The sequence below is a fragment of the Podarcis bocagei genome (genome assembly GCF_964188305.1).
Source record: "Podarcis bocagei genome assembly, chromosome: 15".
NCBI classification, from domain to species: Eukaryota; Metazoa; Chordata; class Lepidosauria; order Squamata; family Lacertidae; genus Podarcis; species Podarcis bocagei.
In genome coordinates this window covers 46,054,694-46,076,431 of record NC_138141.1, presented here as the reverse complement: position 1 = coordinate 46,076,431, position 21,738 = coordinate 46,054,694, and the positions used below count along the sequence as shown (strand labels likewise).

The following is a 21,738-nucleotide window of genomic DNA, read 5'->3' as shown; positions in this document are numbered from 1 at the left end:
GACTCCCCTCAGCAGCAGCCCCAGAAAGTTTTCTGGGAGGCTTCACCTGGCTGTCTTAAGTATATATATATATATATATGCGCGCACCACAAAATTTTAAAAACCCAAATGGCAATTAGGAGCGCACTGGAGCATCTTGAGCAGTCGGATGCTATGGCAACCCTGGTGCCACTTGGCAAAGGGCAGGGCATTAATATTTCAGAGCATAAATAATGAATGGCGGCAGGAGGGGGGCTGCTCTGGCCTTGATCCCGTTTCTCCGGCAATATTCGGGAATGCAATGCCCAAGAGGCCACTTGGAAAGAGGAGCTGTGGCTCGTGGGCACCCGTGGCAGGAGCCGGGGGAGCCTGTCAGGCTGCTGGGGGGCTGGGCAGGCTGGCCACGTGGCAGAGGGGGCCACAGAAGTGGGGCTGGGCACAAAGCCAGGCTGGCAGGGGTGCTTCTTGCGGGGTGCCAGCCCTGCCACTCAGCCCAGTCCTGTAAATTAACACCAGAACTTCCCTCCAGGATCAGGCCCATGGCCCATCTAGTCCGGCATCCTGTTCTCACAGGGGCCAACCAAAGACCCCAAAGCAGGATTTGACCCTGAGAGCGAGTCTTGGCCCTGTTGGGGTTTCCCGCAACTGGAATTCAGAAGCACAGTTGCCTCTGACCCTGGAGAAAGACCACAGCTATCCTGGCTAGGAGCCCCCCACAAAGACTTCTCCTCCACCGTGAATTTGTCTGGTCCTCTTTTAAAGCCATCTCTATTGGTGACCATCCCTGCCTCCTGTGGGAGGGAGTTCCACAGTTACACTGCGTGAAGGAGGACTTCCTTCCACGGGTCCTGAGTCTTCCGACATTCAGCTTCACTGCATGTCCACAAGTTCCAGTGGTGTGAATGAACCGCCCAAAACTGCCATTTACCCCTTGCAGATCTACAGCTCCCAGCACCCAGAACAAACTGCAGTTCCTAGGATTGCGGGGGGGGGGGGAGACCCATGTGCTTTCAGTTGTATTGTTTGCATGCAGACAGAAGAGTTTCACAGGGCTGCAGGCTTAGCAAATCATACACAGACAGAGAAAGGCCTGCCTTGCCAAAACCTTGGCCCACTTAGTATTGTCCACACTGACTGGTAGCAGGTTTCCAGATTTTCAGGCACACGTTTGCCTCTCCCAGCACCCCCACTCCCTGGAGATGCTGTTAGGGGGTTGAATCTGGGACCTTCTGCATGCCAAGCAGGGGCTCTGGCCCTTTTGTAGCTCAGTGGGGCACAGCCCATGGCCAGCGCTGACCGTAGAGGTTCTCCTTCTCTGCCTGGATATGCACTGCAAGCAGGTTGGAAGATGGTGGACTCTCCTTCCTTGGTGGTTGGGTGGCCCTCTGTCATGGATGCTGAGATTCCTGCATTGCAGGGGCTGGGCTAGATGACCCTCAGGGTCCCTCCCGACTGCAGTTCTGTGTCTCTGGTTGCAAAGTCCACCCTCTTGACGTCTCTCCTCCTCTCTCTCCTCTTGCAGGGAGCTGCCTGGAGCTCTCCCTGCTGCTTCTGCTGGCTCTGGAGCTCCCCGCTTCGGGCGGCTGCCCCACGGACTGCGTCTGCTACCCGTCGCCCATGACCGTCAGCTGCCAGTCCCACAACTTCCTGGCCATCCCGGAGGGCATCCCCGAGGACAGCGAGAGGGTCTTCCTGCAGAACAACCAGATCTCCCTGCTGCTGCGCGGCCACTTCAGCCCCTCGCTGGTCACCCTCTGGCTCTACTCCAACAACGTCACCTTCGTGGACCCCAACGCCTTCCGCGGCTTCTCCCACCTGGAGGAGCTGGACCTGGGAGACAACCCCAACCTGCAGGAGCTGTCGGCCAAGACCTTCCAGGGCCTCAGCCGCCTGCACGCCCTGCACCTCTACAAGTGCGGCCTCAGCTCCCTGCCCGGCGGCATCTTCTCCGGCCTCCACAACCTGCAGTACCTCTACCTGCAGGACAACCGGCTGGGCTACCTGCACGATGACCTCTTCGTCGACCTCGTCAACCTCAGCCACCTCTTCCTGCACGGCAACCGGCTCTGGAGCCTCCACCAGAACACCTTCCGGGGGCTGGTCAACCTGGACCGGCTCCTCCTCCACCAGAACCAGCTGCAGAGCATCCACCGGGGAGCCTTCCACGACCTGCGGCGACTCACCTTGCTCTTCCTCTTCAACAACAGCCTCTCCGAGCTGCCGGGCGAGGCGCTGGCCCACCTGGAGGCCTTGGAGTACCTGCGCCTCAACAGCAACCCCTGGCACTGCGGCTGCCGGGCCCAGTCGCTCTGGGAGTGGCTGCGCCGCTTCCGGGGCTCCAGCTCCAGCGCCGTCTGCGAGTTCCCGGAAAAGCTGCACGGCCTGGACTTGAAGGAGCTGACGGCAGACAGCTTCCGGGGCTGCGCGGCCTCCGAGTCGCTGCACCACCAGGTGAACGGGGTGCGCTTCCCGCCCTCGGCCGACAGGGCGCCCCCCGGAGACCACCCGCCGCTCCACTCCTCCACGGAGAAGGGCAAAGGGCGGCCAGGGGAGCAGCGCCCGGGGCAGCAGCAGCGCCCCGGCTACCGGAAGCCTGGCAAGAACTGCACCAAGAGCCGTAACCGCACCACCAAGCCGGCCGGGCCCTGGAAGGAGAGCGAGGGGGCGGACTACGAGCACAAGTCCCCTGGCCTGGGCCTGCTGCCCAAGCCGAAGGGCAAGTGCCATCGGACATCTCTGCAGCCCCCCAGCGGGGTCCAGCAGGCAGCAGGGGGCGGGGTGCGCGGGGCCGGGGCCAAGGCTGCAGGGGCCCTGCAGGCCACCCTGTTGGCCGGGGTGCTGGCCTTGGCGGTGATCGTCCGCTGACCGCGGAGGAGCCACGCTGAGCCGCCACTGGTCTCCGGAGCCCCAGCGCTGTGACTCCTCCTCCTCCCCCTTTTTTCTGCCTGGGGGTTTGGCAGCAGCAAGGTAGGCCCCCTCCTGGGCCTTCTCCAAGGCCCCCCGCCCATGGCCGGCAAGGGGGGATTGTAGGCGCGGACCGTGCAGGGCGGGCGGGCGGGCGAGCAGGCAGGCAGGCACTTCCTTCGCGCCTGCAGGATGGAATTACAAGCAATATCCCACACGCTCGCCACCAATGGCCCCGACAGAGCACCCACGGAAAGGAATTCCCCACCCCCGCCTCGCCCTCCTCTCCTGAACCCAGGGCCCGGGAGCGAATCCTCGGTTAGCAACTACTGGACAACTGCTTTGCTCCCTGAGAAATCCTGCTGAATTGAGAGAAAGAGGGAGCCGCATATACCCCACCCTGCCAGGATTACAAAAAAAGGAGTCGCCACCACCGCCGCCCCTGTCAGGACCGCACCAGCTAAGCCAATGTGATCCCTGCATTGCAATGGGTCGGACTAGATGACCCTTGGTATCCCTTCCAACTGCAGTTCTGTGATTCTGGAACAGAGGGCTAGCCTGGGCCATGGGGCACCCCACACTGCCTGCGAGGCCCCCTTTCCGATCCCCTTCTGCTCCCGGCCAAAGCAGGCAGGGAGCTTCTTGGAGGACAGATATCCAAGTTGCTGGATGGCTCAGGATCCTTCCCCTCCTGGGCAGGGCTGGGCAGCCAACAACAAGACCAAAGGAAAGGCCAGCCAGCAGCTGGGAACTCTGAACAAACTTTCCAAGCAAAGGTGCAATTCTCTTCCCCGCCCTTTTCTTTTTTGTAATGTCTGTGTTCACATATAAAATTAAAAAAAAAAACCCAATGCACAAGTTTTCCCTCGGCCTTCAAGCTCCCTGGAGATCCATGTCCCATGACGATGCTTATAAACTGAATTGAGGAGACTGCGCACAGGAGAGAAGGAACCAGGACCGATCCCACCCCGACCTGTGGAACTGAGGACTGTGGATGGGTCTGCAGGCAGGAGGGCTTTGGGTGGGCAGCTTGGTGAGGCACCTCCCCGGAGTGGACAAGGCTTGGGGGGAGAGGGGAGAGTTGGGGTGAGGGCAAGGGGGGCCCACCAGGGACCAATTTACGTAGAAACATAGCACACCAGGAATTGTAGTTTTGTGGATCTGTATGCAATATGAAAGGGAGAGAGTGAGAGAGAGAGAGATGGGAGCCAGGAACATCCCCACTGCTTGCAAGTGAAATGCTCCAATTGCCAGGGAGGGAGGGGGTCTAGTTTTGGGTGGGTGTGTCCAGAATCAGTCAGTATAGCCCACACCCCAGGAGCTGGGGAGAGGGAGAGGAGGAGGAGGAGGACTGCAACATGTCCTCAACAGTGTTAGCCCCAGGTCCAAGGGTCTTGCTGGCATCCTTGGAGAGGACCCTCCTGGCAGCTCTTAGGGAGGGGGCCGGGATCTGGGGCAGGGAGGCAAGGCAGGGAACAAACACCATGTTTGGGACCATTTGCCCTTGGCTTTTTTTAAAGAGTAAAATGAAAACAGCCATTTTTTTAGGGGATCAGGCAGGGTCAGCGGATGGCCAAGCAGTGCTTGAGCGACAGAGAGGTCGGAGGGGGGGGTCCTGCCTCTTAACCCTTTTGGCTGCCACCCTCTCCCTCCCTCCCTCCCTCCCTGGCTCCTGTTCTTAGCAGCCTAGCAGGCAGGGCACCCAGGCCTTGTTGGGGAGGGTGCCCAGGGAGGGGGGTGGGAGCTGGTGGGAGTTGATTCATGCCCCTTCCCCTTTCCAGCTGTGACCCCACCGTGCATGGGGCCCACAGGGGTCCCCCTCCCCAAGCCCCCGGCCAGGATCGTGGCCACGTTCTGTTGTTCCAAGTTGGGCCACTACCAGGGAGGCCCTGCCCTGGCTGTGCAGGGAGGGGGGAATAAAGGAAACCGTCTGAAAACCAGCTGCTGTGGCCTCTTTCTCTCACTCTTTCCTTCCCCAGGAGTTGCGCATGCTCTCTAGCATGTACATCATGAGCTGTGTCAGGCAAGGATGCACCGAATCACCAGCCCTGCCTCCCCAGCAAGGAGGAGATGATCCCACAAGGGCCAGGCTTCTCAGGAGAGGGGGCTGAGCCCCCTGGAAGAACCAGTTTCGGGTTTTTCAAAGTCCAGGAACATAGGAAGGTGCCTCATGAGAGTCAGACCATTGGTCCTGCTTGCTCACTGCTGTCAGTGGAAGAGAGCTTCTGCCCCCTGCAGGGTTTGATCCGTGGGTTAGCGGGCAGGGAGTGGGGGCAGGGGACACCAGGGCAGCGAGAGGGCACATAACGTAAATTCAAGCAGAAAGGCAGCCACATAGCCTTACGTGCAAGCTCATCAGCTCCAAAACAGCCACAGAAGACAATGCATTGGGGGCGAGGGAGGTTTGCTGTTAATTTAAGCTGGAAGGCACCCAAAAGCCTCCCCCTCCCCACAGAAGGACCCCCCCCCACTGACCAGGGCTCCCATGTATGGAAAGATACATTTGGACACGGGAAGCTGCCACAGGCACAGGCCGTTGATCCACTTAGGCCAGTGCTGCCTGCACTGACTGGCAACTGCTCTCTGGGGCTGTTTCAGGCAGGGAGTCTGCCAGCCCCGCCTGGGAGGTCAAGAGATGGGGCTGTCTCCATGCAACAGTCCCAACTCTGCCGCTGAGCCCAGGCCCAAGCTAGGCCTTGGACGAGCGAAACCATTGGTCCAGCTAGTTCAGGACTGACTGGCAGCCCCTCCCCAAAGTCTCAGAGAACACGTGTCTCCCTAGAGGATTGTGCTTGGGAACTTCTGTGTTCAACCATGGGGCATTCACCTTAGACAATTTAGGACTGGAGAGAGAACACACCCATGTCAGGGGCTATGAATGGTGTCAGTTAACCGGAGCCCCTATATGCAAGGCCGATCGGCCAGGTATTGAGGACAAGGGGCGGGCAAGGGCCTCTGCCCGCTGTTGAGAGCAGAATGGGACGGTGGGTTTCACAGCCCCCACTGGACCTGGGGGGGGGGGTGACATGCCACGGGTAGGAGGAGCCAGAAGGAAAGTGGGCAGTGCAGTAGATTCAAACCCCACCCTCCACGCTGGCAAGCAAAAGGCAGGGTCCGAGTCTGGGGGTCCTCTCCTCCCAGCCAGGCAAACGCTCGAGGAGGGTGTGCAGCAGGGCGAGTGAGGGGGTGTGGCCTGGGGAGAGTCACGAGGGCCAACTAAGAGAGTGCTGGAGGGCCACATGCGGCCACAGTGCCTTAAATGCCCCCCTTTTGGACCAGGTGGGCCTTCGTGGACCTCAGATCCAGTTCTAACATTATTGTGGCCTAACTGGGAACTGTGGAGGGGGGGCATTTGCCCTCTAACAGAGTAAACCCCTTTGGGGTCAGCCCTGCTGAGGCCCTTCTCCACCTGCAACCTCCAGCCCCCTCCCCAACACCATTGGCTCTGCCTTCTGTGGAGCATCACCTGTTGCCTCCGGTGTGAAGAAGGGAGAGTTTTGCGGCTCCTTAAGGGATTGAGAGGCAATAGCAAGAGAAATAAGGGGATTCTCCTCTTCACACGAGGGTCCAAAACATCATAAGGTAAGGAGAGCCTGCTGGATCAGGCCAGTGGCCCATTAGTCCAGCATCCTGTTCTCACAGCGGCCAACCAGATCCCCGTGGAAAACTAGCAAGCAGGATTCGAGCCCAGGAGCCATTTCCCTCACTGTGGTCTCCAGCAACTGGCCTTCAGAAGCATGGCTGCGTCCGGCAGTGGAGGAAAGCGCACAGCCACTGCGGCGAGGAGCCATGGATAGCCCTCTGCTCCACGAATTTGGCTAATACTCTTTTACAGCCTTCTAGGTTAGTGACCATCGCTACCTCCTGTGGGAGGGAGTTCCATAGATTAACTCCGCGCAGCTTGAGGAAGCCCTTCCTTTCAGGTGACCTGAATCTGAGGGCGAATACTGCGCTGCCCAGTCTCCATAGCTAAGGGAGGCGTCCGAAGAGACTGCCCTTCCGCATCTACCGGCCCGGCCACTCTTCCATGCTCCCCGCCCTCGGTTTTCAACCCGTTTCCCTAAAAGCCTTTGATTCCCTGCCGATGCCGCCCCTCTCCCCACCCCAGTTTGCAGGGGGGTCTTCTGTGGGTGCACCGAGGTGCGTCCCCGAGCCGCCCCCTGCCCTCTTTCCCGGCGTCTCGGAGGCTCCCCTCCGCCTGACTTCCAGGCGAACCCTCGGCAGCTTCACCTCTACAGAAAGGGGAGTCGGGAGTCGCTTTCTAGGCCAGGCCGTGGGGGGGGGGGTTGCTCGCGAAGCCGCCTTAGCTGCGGAGAGGAAGCCTCGCGCAGGCCGGGCCCCTCCCTGGGAAGCCCCCAAAGCAGCGCCCAGCCGAGCGAGGGTGACCCCCGGGGCCGGGAGGAGGCGCCGCCCGTCCTGTGGACACGTCTTTCCCCAAAGGCTCTGCAGCCGGCGAGGCGGGCTGCCCTGGAGGGGCCACGCGGAGGGGCGCGGATCGCGGCTGCGGGAGAGGATCGTGAGGAGGGGGCGCAGGCTGCCGGGCCCCTCCTGGGGGGGAGAGAGGGAGAGGCACGCCGGCGGCTCTTCCCGCCCGGCCCCGCGGTGGGAAGCGGCTCTGATTGCAGAGCCAAGCCGAGCGAGGCTCTCCCGGCTGCGCCGACGCCCCAGCACATTTCTAACACCCTCCCAACGCCCAAGAACCCTTAGGAAACCCCCTCCGTCCAAATCACGAGGGTTTGCATGGCAGCAGAGACGGGGAGGACCCGGGAGCCCCCCCCCCCCATCTGCCCATCTAGGCTCCTCGTTGACGGCTGTGCCTCGTGGGAACGGGGAGACCCGTGTTGCGTCTCCTCCTCACGACCACTCCGCGAGGTGGGCCCGTCCCAAGGCCATCCTTCAAGAGGGGCTTCCTCCCGGTGTGGCCGGCCTCGGCCTCCCGCCCCCCGGAGCCACCGGCCCCGCTGGGCGACTGACGGGAGCCGGACGGCCTCCGTCTTGTTCTGGATAGTTCCGTCGGTTGGTGCCTAGTGCTAAGAACACCGAGGTCGCAGGTTCGTGCCCCGTAAAGGACAGCTCCATATTCCTGCAATGCAGGGGGTTGGACTAGATGACCCTCAGGGTCCCTTCCAGCTCTGCAATTCTATGATCTCCGGTTTCGTAGAATATGCTTGGGACAGTGTGACGGTCGCCTGTCTCTTGGGGACTTGCGGGCTGCGGCTGGCCCAGCCAAAAGAGCATCTTATCGCGTCCCCTACCCCACCCCGCCGCCCAGATATGATGCTGCCAAAGAGAGAGAGGCCGGACCCCCCACCCGCCCCACAAGGGCGCTTGGAGAGGGACTCGCGCCGCAGGAGTGGCCGGAAGGGGAGGCTGGCCAGGCAAGCGCCCCCGCGCCGTCCCAAGAGCGCTCCTTGGCCCGCAAACGCCCCCTTGGGAGCGCAGTGCTCGCCGCGATTCGGTACACACACGCGCTGCCGCCAAGGCGGGGAGTGAGCGAGTGACCTACTTTCCCGGCTGCTGGGCAGGGCAGGATTCATTCCGGCAGCCGAGAGAGAAGGAGCAGCAGCAGCAGCAGCCGGGAAGGGCAAGGAGCCCCCTTGGGCGGAGCGCACCGGCCTTTGCCCTCGAAGGTTACCTGGCGCCGGACTAGCCAAGGCGCTTCCTTCGGACACCCGCCCCCCTCACTTTACACAGACCTAGGCGGGTCTTTCCTGATGACCCCCCCCCCCTCCATTCAGCCTCTCCTCCACATTCCTCCGCAGGCAGCACTACGTGTCCGACGGCACACAGCGCGCGCGCGCGGACACACCCGCCGCCGGCCCGCGGAGGAGCTTCTGCTCGCCCCCTGGCGGGCGGGGCAGGGACCCGGCGGGGGGTGGGGCGCGCTCCCGAGGCGCCGTCGCCCGGAGACGCGCCGGCTCTGTCCCCGGCAGTTGCCTCGCGCGGCGCTCCTTGGCAACCCGCCCGAGCTCCGAGGGAGGCCGAGCGCTGCCAGCCGGCAGAGCAACAGCCCTCGCCCGCCAGGTGGAGAAGCGGCCCGGCCAGGATCGGCCCCCTCCGCGCTCCTTCTGACATTTAGCCGCCGGAACAGGGGATGGCGGAGCCTCTTGCCGGGAGCGGCATAATGAAGCATTTTTTAAAAGGGGGGGGGGTAAGTCCCGCTGCGCAACTAGGCAGGTCTATCAAGGCACGGCGTGGCAAACTAGCCCCCCCCCCCCCCGCAAGAAATAAGAAACTGCGCAAAGACCAAGAGGGCCTTGGTGATTCGGCCGCCATCAGGGCAGTTTCAAAAGTCAATACAGCAACTTTGGGGGGCTGCAGCCCCGCAGGCGCGCGCACACCCCCCGCCCCATGGATGAATATAAATAGCCGGGCGTTGCCTCTCCTTCCCTCGACCCTGCAGGGAGCCGGCCCGAGGGTGCTTGAGCCGAGCTGGGCGGTCAGCTGTAGATGCTGCTGGAGAGCTCTGCGCTTCAAGCAGACGCACGTGGCCAAGGCTGGGCGCGCCAGGCGAGTCGACGAAGGCGCCGCTCCCTTTACTCTCCAGTACCCAGGTACTTGGATGGCTAAGCGCGCGCACTTACAGCGCGCAACGCCCTCTCCAAATAATATTGGGAACTGTAGTTCGTCTCGGGTGCTGCTGGGAACCGTAGCCTTGCCGCCAGAAGGGCCAAGAACGCCCAAGGCCGGCCGTCTCCCAGGCAGGTGGCCCGCGCAAGGCCGAAAGGCTTAGCAGGGCGAGAGGAGACCCACCACCCCTTCGCCCCTCCACGCCAGGCCGGCTGCGCTCCCGCAAAGCGTCGGCCTCGCTTCGTCCCCGCCGGCTCTCCGCGTCGCGGAGTCACTCGCCCTTGACGTCCGTATAAATAACTCAAGTCCGGGAACAAGGTCGCCGCGACCGGCGCCGGAGCGATGGGAAGGCGGCTGCGAGGCTCGCCTTTGCCCAGCCTGGCCCTTCGAGGCGCGGCCAGGAGCAGGAGACTCCTTTGCGCATCCGGCGAGGCAGGTGTTTCGCGGCGTCTCCAGTTGTGGCCCCGGGTGGGCTCTGAAAAGAAGGCGCCTGGCTCAAAAAGGGGAAATGCAGCGCAATGAAAGGGCGGGGGTGCGCTTTCCTCCGCCGTCGCCCCCCATTAAAGCAGAGCCCATCTTCCTGCAAAGAAAGGGCGCTTTGCGATAGGAGAGTCTCGGGCGGGTATAAGCCTCCCAGGTGAGAAATGCTCGTCTAGCAAGACCGAGAGGCCCGCAGGTGCCCCCGTCCGGCCCGGCCTACATCCTTGGAGCTTGCAAGCGGGACAGGGGCTGCTCCGCGCCCAGGGAAGCCTGGAATAAGTCTTATATTCTCTCTTGTCTCCGCCCGTTCTTTTCTCGCCCTGGACCCCCGCCCCCACACTGGGAGAAGAATGCTCCCTCTCTTGCCCTCCTTCCCGCCACTAGGAATGACCAGGCTGGTTGTTTAATTCTTGATTTATTGCATTGATGACCGCCCACAATTTTTCCTCCAGGGCGCTCAGGGTTAGGTAGATAGTTCTCCCCTCCTCTTCATTTAATCCACACAACAACCCTGCGATGTAGACTCTAGGCTGAGAAAGACGGTGAGAGCGGGATTCGAACACAGGTCATAGCCCGACATTCTCGCCGCTGGGCCACGGCACTGGCTCTCCAAGGGACTCCCGGGGGACACGGACAGGGCTAGCCCGCGGGCGCTGCGCCTCCTTATTGCGCAAACCCTTTCGCCCGCTAATGGGAAAATCTCCCTCCTGCAAAACCTCTTTTCCTCCGCCAAAACATCCCAGCCCATTTGCTTACATGTTGCGTTCTGCGATATATATATTTTGCGGCATCCCTATTAAAATGACAAACAGCCTCCGAGGGGCGGGGGGAGAAGGGGGGCAAAAACTCCAAACGAGGCCGTGAGATTAAATGCATTGTGATCCGTGACGTAACGACGGGAAGATTTAGATTTTTGTTTTTAAATTTTAAAAAGCCCTTTTGTCCTTCGGGCTGGGCCCCTCCGGCGTCGCCCCGCATTAAGGGGCTGCGGCGCGAGGGGCGATGCGTGGAGGAGACAGCTGACTTCAGAAGAAATAAAATCCCCATTAAACTTTTGTTGCGCGATTACATCAAAAGCAGCTCGTTCGTTTTAATCGGAGCGGAGGCAAGAGCTGTTCTCGACTCGGGGTCCTCGTGCCTCCGGGGCTCCCTCTGTGCGCCAAAGCAGAGAGAGTTTGCATAATGAGCCATTTCCATGCGATCTGGATCGCGCTGCGAGATAAGGCTCCCTCTCAGTGGTCTTTCTTTCTCTATATATGAAATAAGGGAGGGAGGGAGGGGCGCATCTTTGGGGAGTGGTTTCTTGTCCTCGCAACGCCACCTGCTGGACACCGGGGGGAAGACCAAGCTGGGGGGCGGCCGATTGGATCACAAAAAAAGCAAGGGGAGAATCATAGACTCTTGGAGTTGGAAGGGACCCCCAAGGGACATCCAGCTCAACCCGCTGCAAAGCGACTTAAGAGTCCCTGACAGATGGCTGCCCAACCTCTGTCTGGAAACGGATGCAGCTGGAAGGGACACAGGTGTCTTCCAGCATTCAAAGCAATTTTTAAAAAAGTTTTCCCCTCCCTTAAAAGGTTAGAAGTTAGACAGGAGTTAATATCAGTCTGTGGGCTGGGTGTTTAGAAGTGTGTGTTCTCTCTCTGTTATTTTAAAAAAGGAACATATTCCTTTATTAAGCAATGGCTGAAAGCAGACTTCTGGCACTGAAGGCAGGAAGACCGGGCCTAGTCCATGCTTGTTTCATCTGGGGCAAGGACGATAAGTCACTCCCCACCACCATGACAGTTTTACACAATACACAAAAGACGAAGAAAAGCAACAACCTTAAAAGATTATAGAACTGCGTGTTTTACAAGACTGTCAATGATTCCTGGCCAGGGTATGGCTCTCCTCTGCCTCGCCAGCTGGAGGCAGCAACGCTCCTGGAGACCACTAGGAGGGGAGAGGGCTCTTGTGCCCGGATCCTGCTTCCCTTTGGGGCAACTGGCTGGCCACTGTGGGGGCAGGAGGCTGGGTGGGCCACTGACTTGATTCAGCAGGCTCTCTTACATTCTTACTGCCATGTTCTATCCTGGAGCACCTTTGTAAGAGGCATCAAGCCCCCACTGCCCCTTTCCAGCAATGCTTTGCTGACGCCTGCTCCCCAGTAGCCCAGGGAGGCCGTGTTGACGCAAGAGAAGGGCCACCCAAGCACTGCAGTGAGAAAAGGGGGGTGCACGGCAGTGGCGTAGCGTGGGTTGTCAGCACCCGGGGCAAGGCAAGTAATTTGCGCCCCCAAACCTGTGAATTTGCGCCCCCTAACCCCCAGATGTTGCGCCTGGTGCGGCCGGGCCCCCCTGCACCCCTCACGCTACACCACTGGTGCACGGTCCCCTGCTTTCCTTGCCCCAAGGACTAGCATTTCCAGCTACCTTTGCCGGATAACACAGTGACCTTTTCCCCCTGGAGATGACACTTTATAAAACTCCCTTCAGGAAACCAGCCAGCAAAGACTGTTCCCAAAAACCCCCCGCAATTAAACAGCAAGGCGCTTTGTGACAGCTGCTTGCGATTCTCCACGCTCTGAGCCGAACATGTGAACACGCGTAAATCCAGAGAAGGCCCGGCTTCCAAAGCAGGCAAGAGACCAGACCTGGAAATCCAGCCAATTTAGTTTTAGAAGCGATTAAGTCCAGCTGCAGACGGAGAACGGCTGGTAGAGGAGACAGAGGTCATGGTTCGGAGAAAGTCCTGTATCTGTTGTGCAGGACAGAAATAGGACTTCTGCATGTAGACCAAAAAAAAGGGGGGGTCTTTTAATAAATGCAGAGTAATATATTTATCCTGAAGAGTCTTCAGAACCCTTCAATGAAGAACTTTTTCCTGAGACACTGACATGATCAAGGCATCAGGTGCGAATCCCTTGGAGACGCAAGGAAGGACCTTTTCTACAAACACTACACAGTTAAACCATGGAGTCCCCTCCTGAGAGCAAACAAACTGGGTGGCTTTAAAAGGAGGGTGAGGGTATCCATGGCTACCAGCCACCATGGCTCTGCTCTGCCTCTGTGGTCAGAGGCAGCGATGAGATATGCTCTTGTGCTCTCTGGTCCTGCTCTCTGGTTCCCCATTTGGACACCTGGTTGGCCACAGTGAGAGGAGGAGGCTGGGCTAGATGGCCCACTGGCCTCATCCAGCAGGGCTCACTCTGATGTTCTTATGGCTATGTTCAGGTTACAAGAGACTCCAGTTAAACATCCGGGAGAACTTTCTGACAGTAAGAGCTGTTTGGAAGTGGAGCAGTCTCCCTCTGAAGGTGGTGGGCTCTCCTTCCTGGGAGGTTTTCAAGCAGAGGTTGGGTGGCCATCTGTCGGGGAAGCTTTAGCTGAGATTCCTGCATTGCTGGCACAAATATGGAAACAAGAAGAATGACGGACGAAAGAAGAATGGAGGATGAAACTGATAGACTATGCAGAGCTAGATAACCTAACAGGAAGGATTCCAAACCTGCGGGACCAGAGACCGGAGTAAATATACGAACTATTTGAAAAGTAATTGTAATGAACAGATCACGCTAGTAGGGTCGCAAGAAGATTTGTAAGGAGGATTATTTTAAATATTGCAAAAAAGACTATGAATAAAATTATTAGTTAATGACAATTAAGAGTAATAGAAAAATTAGGAAATGCAGAATAAGGGATAAAAATGGAAAATCACCAGAGGAGTTGACGGAAGTAAAAAATATTGTATAAGAAATTACTGGTATGTTATATGAATGTTGGAAATGATATGTTTAAAAAACTAATAAAATTATTTTTTAAAAAGAGAGAGATTCCTGCATTGCAGGGGGTTGAACTAGAGCACCCTCAGGGCCCTTTGTCTGATCCAACAGCCAGGCTCTTTTTACGTTCTTACTGCAGGTCAGTAGCAGAGCACACGGTTTGCCTGCAGAAAGTCCCAGGCTCAATCCCCAGTCTGTCCAGGCAGGTGGGTCCCAACAGCCGCAGCCTCCAGCAGGCCAAGAGTCAGCAATGATGGGAGTTGGAGTCCGACGGCAGCTGGAGGAACACAAGCTCTTCCCCTTCTGTGTCTCTGTGTGCCTCCCTCTGCCCAGGCCAAGGCTCCAAAGCAACAGGACGGATGAAAGTACATCTTCGCACAGTGGAGGAACTGTGGAACTCCATTCTGCAGGAGGCAGTGAGGGAGGCTACCAATGGCTCCTAGCCACAATGGCTCCCCGGAAGCCCCAGGAGGGGAGAGGGCTCTGGGGCTCAGGTCCTGTTTGTGGGTTTCCCATTGGGGTATCTGGGTGGCCACCGTGAAAATAGGATGCTGGGTGGATCCAGCAGGCTCTTCTCATGTTCAGCGCATGCCCACGGCATGGTGAACGGAATTAGCAGGACAGCCAGTCTCCAGGCTCTGATCTCCCAGCCAAAATTATCTGCACTCTCCAGGCCAGACTGAAGCACGAAGCGCTTGGCAGAAAGGGGGGCGTCCCCCAAGCCCACTCTCACGCAAAGCTGCACGAAAGCTGTTTATAGAGTCCTTGGTTGATCGTGAGATATTTAAAATATGCACATGGTAATTCAGAACTAATTATCCTGAGCACATTTGGAGCATTTATGCCCTCATTGCTGGAACCTGCCTATTGGCTGCACCTTCCTGCTTACTCTCGAGTGTGTCTATAAACTGCTCCGGTGCATTTAGCTTCCAGGCTGGATCTGACAAGCGCAGCCTCCCCAGAAGAGCTGCTGGGCTGCTGGGAAGACGCTGGTCCTTGCTCTCTCCTCTCCCCCCACCCTCCCAATCCACTTTCCGAGGAGTCAAGGCAGCGCACATTTCAATCAGGTTCTCTGCAGAGCAGCCGTCACACACACACACACACACACACACACACACACACACACACACACCCCACTTGAAGATGCAGGGCTTTTGCCTTGCCTCTTGAGCTGTTCAACTGGCACACTTTTCATGGCAGAAGTTATAACCCAAAACGGCGCTAAGAGAACACAAACGGTGTGTGAGAGTGACTAGCTGGTTGAGAGCAATTGGGAAGTGGGGGGGAAGGAATCTCAAAAAGTGGCAAGATGCTTCATACATCTGTCTGGGGAAGTTTGCGGGCACAACCTCAGATGCTGCACTGCAAAGCCAAATCCTGGATCCAGGGTTGTTCACCGTGGATTCCACGTGGCTGTTCCAGCAGTCCACTGGCAAGGGAGGTTCATCAGATCTTCATTCACTCAGCATCCAGAATTTCAGCATCTTCACCAGAACCCAGCAGAGAGCAAGTTCCTTGACCTGGGCCTAGAGAGACCAGGGCTCAGACGCCTGCTCAGATAGGACGCTCATCTTGAGCCAGGCTCTCTCTCTTTCTCTCTCTCTCTGCCTAGCCAACCTCACAGGACTTCTTGGGAAGACCCAAGTGGGACAGTTGTCACACAGAGTCACTGAGCTTCCTGTCCCTCTCCCACAATACCAGAACCACCGTAGGTCATCGAAAGAAGCTGAATGGAGGGAGATTTAGGACAGACCAAAGGAATTCTTCACACGGTTGATAGATAAACAAGGAAAGTGGCTGCCACAAGATGTAGTGATGGCCAACAGCTTGAATGGTTTGAAAGCGGATTAGGCAAACTTGTGGAGGAGGTTGTCAGCCCTGTGGCTCACTCTTGAAACTTCTTCAAATTATTGTTAAGAAAGCAACTAATGAGACATTTTGAAAAGCGTTAAGTGGATGGAGGCGAACCAGGTGAGTGTAGATTACTCTCTTTCTGAGATGTGTGACCACAGCAGCCTCCTTGTTCCACCTCCCACCCTTCTATATAAATAGGACGCCTTCTGCCAACGCCTAAGGAGTTGCTCTCCCATCTCCTCGCTGATGAGGCTTCATCCCTGCGAAATGAAACAGCCGAAGAGAGCAGCAAACTGGCATTACCTCTCCCAATTATAATTGCGAACTTCCCCAACTGATCCGAACGGATTAATCTTAGCTACGAGGATCCGGAATGCAACAGCCGGAGATTTCTCCTTTATGAGTCAATGGGAGGATCAATTAGCATCCGAGTTATAAATACACTCCAAGGCAGTGACGGGAGTCAGCTCAGCCTCCCATTAACTCTGGAGCCGAAGATGGGGGGGCTGCAGCATTTAAAGCTGAGCAGCAGACCTGCAGCCTCCCCCCCCCCCCACTTCTGGTTAGATATTGGAGAGCAAAGAAGACATTTGTCATCTCCCTCCCACGGAAGCTGTCCTGCGAGAGCCATATGGCGGGAGAGGAAGGAGATGGTCGCTGCCCAAGCTGGGAGCCCACAAGGACCCTTGCGATGAACCAACGCCCCTGCACACTCTGCCCATCTGCAGTTCTCTTTGTGGGGGGAGGAGAAGGAAGCACCAAGACCTCTCCTCCCTGCCCTGAAAAAAACCACAGACCCACAAAGCTGCTAATTCCAACGCCGGAAGGGCTTTGGGGGTAATGAAGGCACTAAATTAAGGCTTCGGCGAGCCAGACATAGCACAGGGCCTAACTGGTAGCAAGAGGCCTCTTAGGCGGAGAGAATCTTTCTCCAAGCACCGGCTTATGAGCTGGAGTTTGGCAGGGAGCTGGGCAAGAAGGATGGGGAGAGAGGGGAAAAGCCAATTTCACCTGGTAATCAGCGCCGCTATCGCTATTCCATCCGGACCAGGCCTGCAGGCACCATGGACTGAGTTTTCCTCTCTCCATTAAGAGAGAGGAGCTAATGGCTTTCCCTGGGAAGAGATGGGCAAGGTGGGCAGGGCAGAGCGCAGGTGGGGGAGCTGCTGCTTTGTCTTCCTGCAGGAAGTGGGGAGCAGCACCAAGCCCTGGGCAACTCAAGCGAGGTCAACAGGCCTTGTCAACAGGCTACCTACCAGCCTGGTAGGTAGCAAGGCAGGCAGCCCAGACTGTAGGCAGAGTCAGAGAGAATGATAGGCAGAGCCAACTGAGTCTCATTTTCTCCTCCCTTGTGTTGCACAAGAAGCAACACTGAGACTAAGGAAGAGGAGAAAGCTGGCAGCCCCAGAGACTGGCAGGCAGCAAGGAGAGAAGGTGGAGGTTGGCAGGCAGAAGTTGGTAGGGCAGGGCCTTCCCATCACCCTAATGTATCAGCCTCCACTGACTTTCACTCCAGGTGTTGTTAGGCTACAACTCCCATTTACAAATTCATAGAGGAGAGGGCTATGAGATTGTTCTCTGAAGCCCTTCTTCATGCGACTCCTCCACAAGATGTCTGGAGCGTGGCAACCCGAGAACGGGGCCTTTTTTGCAGTGGCTCCCCATTTAGGGAATGCTCTCCCCAGGGAGGTTCAGCTGGCACCTTCATTATACACCTTTAGGCTCCAGGAGAAAACATTCCTCTCCAACCAGGCCTTTGGCTGATTAACATCCAATACCCTTTTAAATGTGTTGTGGGTAGCTATTGCTTTGTTTTTGTTCTTGCTTTTATTATGTGCTTTTTTATCATGTGTTTTTGTGTTGTGGGATCAGCAGCTGAAGGGTGGTACACAAATTTAATAAAGAATGGTGGTGATTATGATGGCTCGGCTCTGCCTCTTGGTCAGAGGCAACAGTGCTTCTGAAAACCTGTTGATGGAAGCCACAGGGAGCTTTGCTCTGCTGCTTGGGTCCCGTTTGTCAGCTCCCCATCATGGGAATCTGGTCGGCCACTGTGAGAGGAGGATGCCAGCCTAGGTGGTGTTAGGATTTTTATCCACCCGTGCTGCTCAGCAAGTAGCACTATGTTGTTTATATCATGTGAGTGTCTGAGAGCCGGAGACAGGAAGTCTCAGGACTGTTGGACTATCGCTGGAGAGTTTAGTTTCACTTCTGTGTGTGATGTTTTTCTGTACTGCTGCTGAGAGAGCACAGACATGCTGATGGATTCTTTGTACATAGACTGTAAATAAAGTAGTTTAGAGCTACTGATTGTCTCTTTCTTCTGCTATGAGATGCCAGAAGACGAAGGTGCTCCTCTCAGGAGGGAGGGGTCTCTTATCACACGTCTCTCTGGACTGAGGACAAATTACAGCCAGAGAGTGACCACCGGAGAGAGGCCCTGGTCTCTTGGGAAGGTGGTGGCCTTCCCAGGCATTTTTCCAATAGATGGTCCTATTGGCTGATCCATCAGGCTCTCCAGCCATGCTGGACGGGGCTGGTGAGAGTCTAATGCTGTCTGGAGGGAGAGCCACAACCTCCCTACCCCATCTCACACACCCCTAGGAACAGCAGAGAGGCCTGCTCTGGTTGCCTGAGCACTGACCATTTTCAACAGCCACCCTCATGAGAATTTGCCCTTTGCAGGATGGGAGCATCGCTTCGAGGGCAGGAAGCCAACTCAGCCGCTTGTGCCCTGGGGAGGCGGGAGCTGCTTCTTGCCCCTCTGAGAGAGGCTCAAAAGGGCTTCAGCTCCGGAAAGAAGTTTGCCAAGGAGACCTCTGCACTCCGCAAGCCATTTTCCTGCTTAATTAGCAGGCGATGTGCGGCGCTCTTCCAGGCAGAGGAGGGGAAGCAGATTGCAACAGAGCAGTGACTCAGTTGTGGGGCAGCCCCTCAGCCCTTTGGCATGAAGCGCACATTTGCTGGGCTGGCAAAAGGGCCGCTGAGAGTGCGGGGGGGGGGGGTTGCCTTTCAAGAGAGGTGAGCAAAGTTTGCATCCCACGCTCCCCCAAAAAACAACAACCCATACACACACGCGAGAGACCTTTGTGCAATCGCCAGAGCTCAGAGTACACAAACGCTCTCAATCTGCCATTTGTATCAACAGGAGAATCGTTTTCGAGGCTTCCAAAGTTGGCATAATTTTCTGCTTGGGATTTGCAAACAGATGCCCAGATCGTTGTTCGGCTCTGAGCGGCACAGCTTTTCTGGATAATGTTGTCGGTGGGCAGCAAAAGGAAATACTCCGAGGAGGGCTATGAAGATGAGAAAGGACCTAGAAAGTCCGAGGGAAATGGGGCACTTGTAGGGGGATTTCGAAGGGAGAAGCGAGGCCTAAGTGGGGCAGAGATCTAAAGGGACATTCAACTGTGCGGAGGGGGGGACCAGGACAGTCTGGTGGGCAAGACAAGAGGAGGTTCAGGGAAGGCGCTGGTAGACTTTGCCTGTGTGGAAGGAGCAGCTCCATGATGAAATGAATCAAGGAAGAACTGCAACTCTGGGTGCAGAAGGCCCCGATCCCAATCCTCAACAGCCTCTCCAGACAGAGCTCAGAAAGGTCCCTGCAGCACATATCCAAAAGCACTTGCTGGCTCCACCTGTGGAGGGGAGGACGCAGTGATCACAGCTGACAACTCTTGCTAGCCTTCTCCTCTTTCAGGAATTTGCCTAATTCTCTTTCAAAGCCATCCAAGTTGGTGGCCATTGCTGCCTCCTGCAGGAGCGAGTTCCGCAGTTTCACTGGGCACTATGTGGACTTTATTTGGTCTGTCCTGAATCTCCCACCATTCAGCCTCGTTGGATGACCCTGCTGGGCTCTGAAGTTAGGAAAGAGAGCTCTTCTCCCTGTCTGGCAGGCCAGCCCCATCAGGCCTCCTCTCCCCCAAGTGCTATCTGGGGGCGGCCGTCAGACTGCCTCAGTTGGAGAGAGATGGGGAACGGGGTTCATGGCAGGGCTGGCTCCATCAGGCACCTCCTGCCTCTCAGCTGGGCCAGCTGGGCATTACAGGAACACCTGTTTAGAAACCGGTGCCTGAGTTTTGGTTTTCCTCTTCCCTCCCTATCTCTTTTTCCTTGTGTGCTGTGCCTTTATTAAAAAGGGACTTTCTTGTCTTGATTGTCTGTAAACTGCTTGGGGAGCCTTTTTAGCCGATAGATCAGGATACAAATGCTGAAAACCTTTCCTCACCAAAACCAAAAACCTTTCCGCACAGAAAAACGGACCAACGTTTCCAACTCGGGCCAAAGGCAACTTCTTACATTCCTCCACCTGGGATTCTGGAGGCAGCAGCGACGGAGGGAAAGAGAGAGAACTCTAGGTACTGCAAGTTAAATATAGGCTGTGTTCCTTGTATTTTTACAAGTGTGAGGCAGGGATATTATCCAGAGAAAGCTGTCATTTTTAATGACAGCACAAGCTCCAATTACCAGAAAGCCAATACACTTGGGAGCTGAAGGGTTTTATTCACCCAGCCCCCAACCCCACCAAATTGCTCAAAATTGGGGAAGGAAAAAGAATGAGATTCATGATCCCAGCGTCACAGCCAGATGTAAATAGCTACGCCTGGCCTTAAGACGCCCAACCGTTTCGCAAAGTGCTTCCAAGAGTTGAGGCTCATTTATGCGAAGAACACCCCGACCTCCTCACAAAGCCCGTTGGGAAAAGGGCTTCTGGCTGGAGGCGGGGTGGGGGTGGGGAAGCAAGGCTCAGAGGCTGACCCCACCCTGCAGGGAGCAACCCGGGCTGAGAGGGCCAGAAGAAGAACTGTTTGCTGTGGACACACGGCCCCTAGGCCATTGCAGCTGGCCCCGAGCAAGCAGCCAAGGCCTTGATCCTCTGTGCAAAGGTCCTTGCTCACTGTTGCCCTCAGGCACTGCTTGCTTTGGGGCTTCCCTTGGGGTCACCTGGGGCCCCACTGCGAGGACATGCTTGGCATCACAGTGGGGCAGAGCCGTCTTTCCCATAGGGCTTAGTGGTGCGTTGCGCCAGGGCGTTGGCCTCTCAGGGGCGCCCCAGCGAGCGGGGGAGATGTGCAGCTTTGCCAGCGGCCTCCCCTTTCCCTGCACGCCTGCCAGCCATATGTACGGCGGGTGCGCAGCTTCCCTTCCAAGCCTCTGCAGGGATCACTCTCCTCCCAAGGAGACTTGGGAGGGAAGCTGCGTACCTGCCAGCCATATGGTTGGCGGGGCACAGCTTCCCTCCCATGCCTCTGTGGGGATTGCTCTCCCACAGCAGCACGGGGGAGAGTTGTGCCTCCCCCCATGGCTGGCAGTGCGCAGCCTCGTGCACCCCCTATCCGTGGTAATTTGGGGGTGCTGGACAGATATTTGCACCCCAGCGCCAAATCTGCTAAAGACAGCCCTGAGTGGGGATGTGGCACTCCAATCCCACTTGCTTGCAGGCTTCCCTCTGGGGCCTCCAGGTGGTCTCCATGAGGATGGAAATCATAGAATGGAGTTGGAAGGGACCTTGAGGGTCATCTAGCCCAACCCCCTGCAATCTCAACCCCCGGTCCCTCATCCCATTTGAAACCACGGAGGCAGAGCTAGATGGGCCCCCTTGGGCTCTTCCTACACCTTTAAGATGCTCTCTCCCCCTTGGCTCTTCATCCTCTGTCTTGCAAGTGCTTTTCTGGGACTGGTCCGGGAGCTCCTCACATCGCCTGAGACAGACTTTTCTCCCACCACTTCCTCCTCCGTGGCTGGTTTTCAGCAACCGTGTTTGTGAGCACTGCAGCCTCCAGAGTCCAGACCATCATGGCTAACAGCTTCTGGAACCAGACGCAGATTTTGGCAGAGCTAGGTGTTGGGCTAGATGAACCCAGGGGTGCCTTCCAACTGCACGATTCTATGATTGTAGATAGTCGCAGCTCTTGATGAGAATCAGCTGGGGGGGGCAATTCAAATACGAACTAGGCGAAGGTGAGCCCCTCCCTCCCTCTCGCTCACAAGGACTTCCCCTCTAGAGAGTTGATAATCCTGGCCCACTTGAAGAGGCTTTTGAAGCGTTGCTGAGATAAGTGTGTTCAGACAACTTCCCCATGCATTGAGGGAAGGGCTCCTTTTATGGTTTCCTGTTCTCACAGTGGCCAAATATCCCTGGGAATCTAGATAAGACTCTTTCTGGAGGTTCCATAGGGACACCCTAA

The 21,738-nt window shown here is 57.0% G+C and overlaps 1 protein-coding gene across 1 annotated transcript in view; it reads left to right on the top strand.

The window, feature by feature from the left end:
• RTN4RL1 (reticulon 4 receptor like 1) overlaps nucleotides 1–4,823 on the top strand; it is a 64,798-nt gene extending 59,975 nt beyond the window's left edge. Inside the window, exon 2 of the mRNA XM_081172390.1 lies at nucleotides 1,502–4,823. Within this exon, the coding sequence (XP_081028516.1) occupies nucleotides 1,502–2,844 (1,343 nt within the window). The 3' untranslated portion in view covers nucleotides 2,845–4,823. The remainder of the gene's footprint in view (nucleotides 1–1,501) is intronic.
• The last annotated feature ends 16,915 nt before the right edge of the window (nucleotides 4,824–21,738 follow it).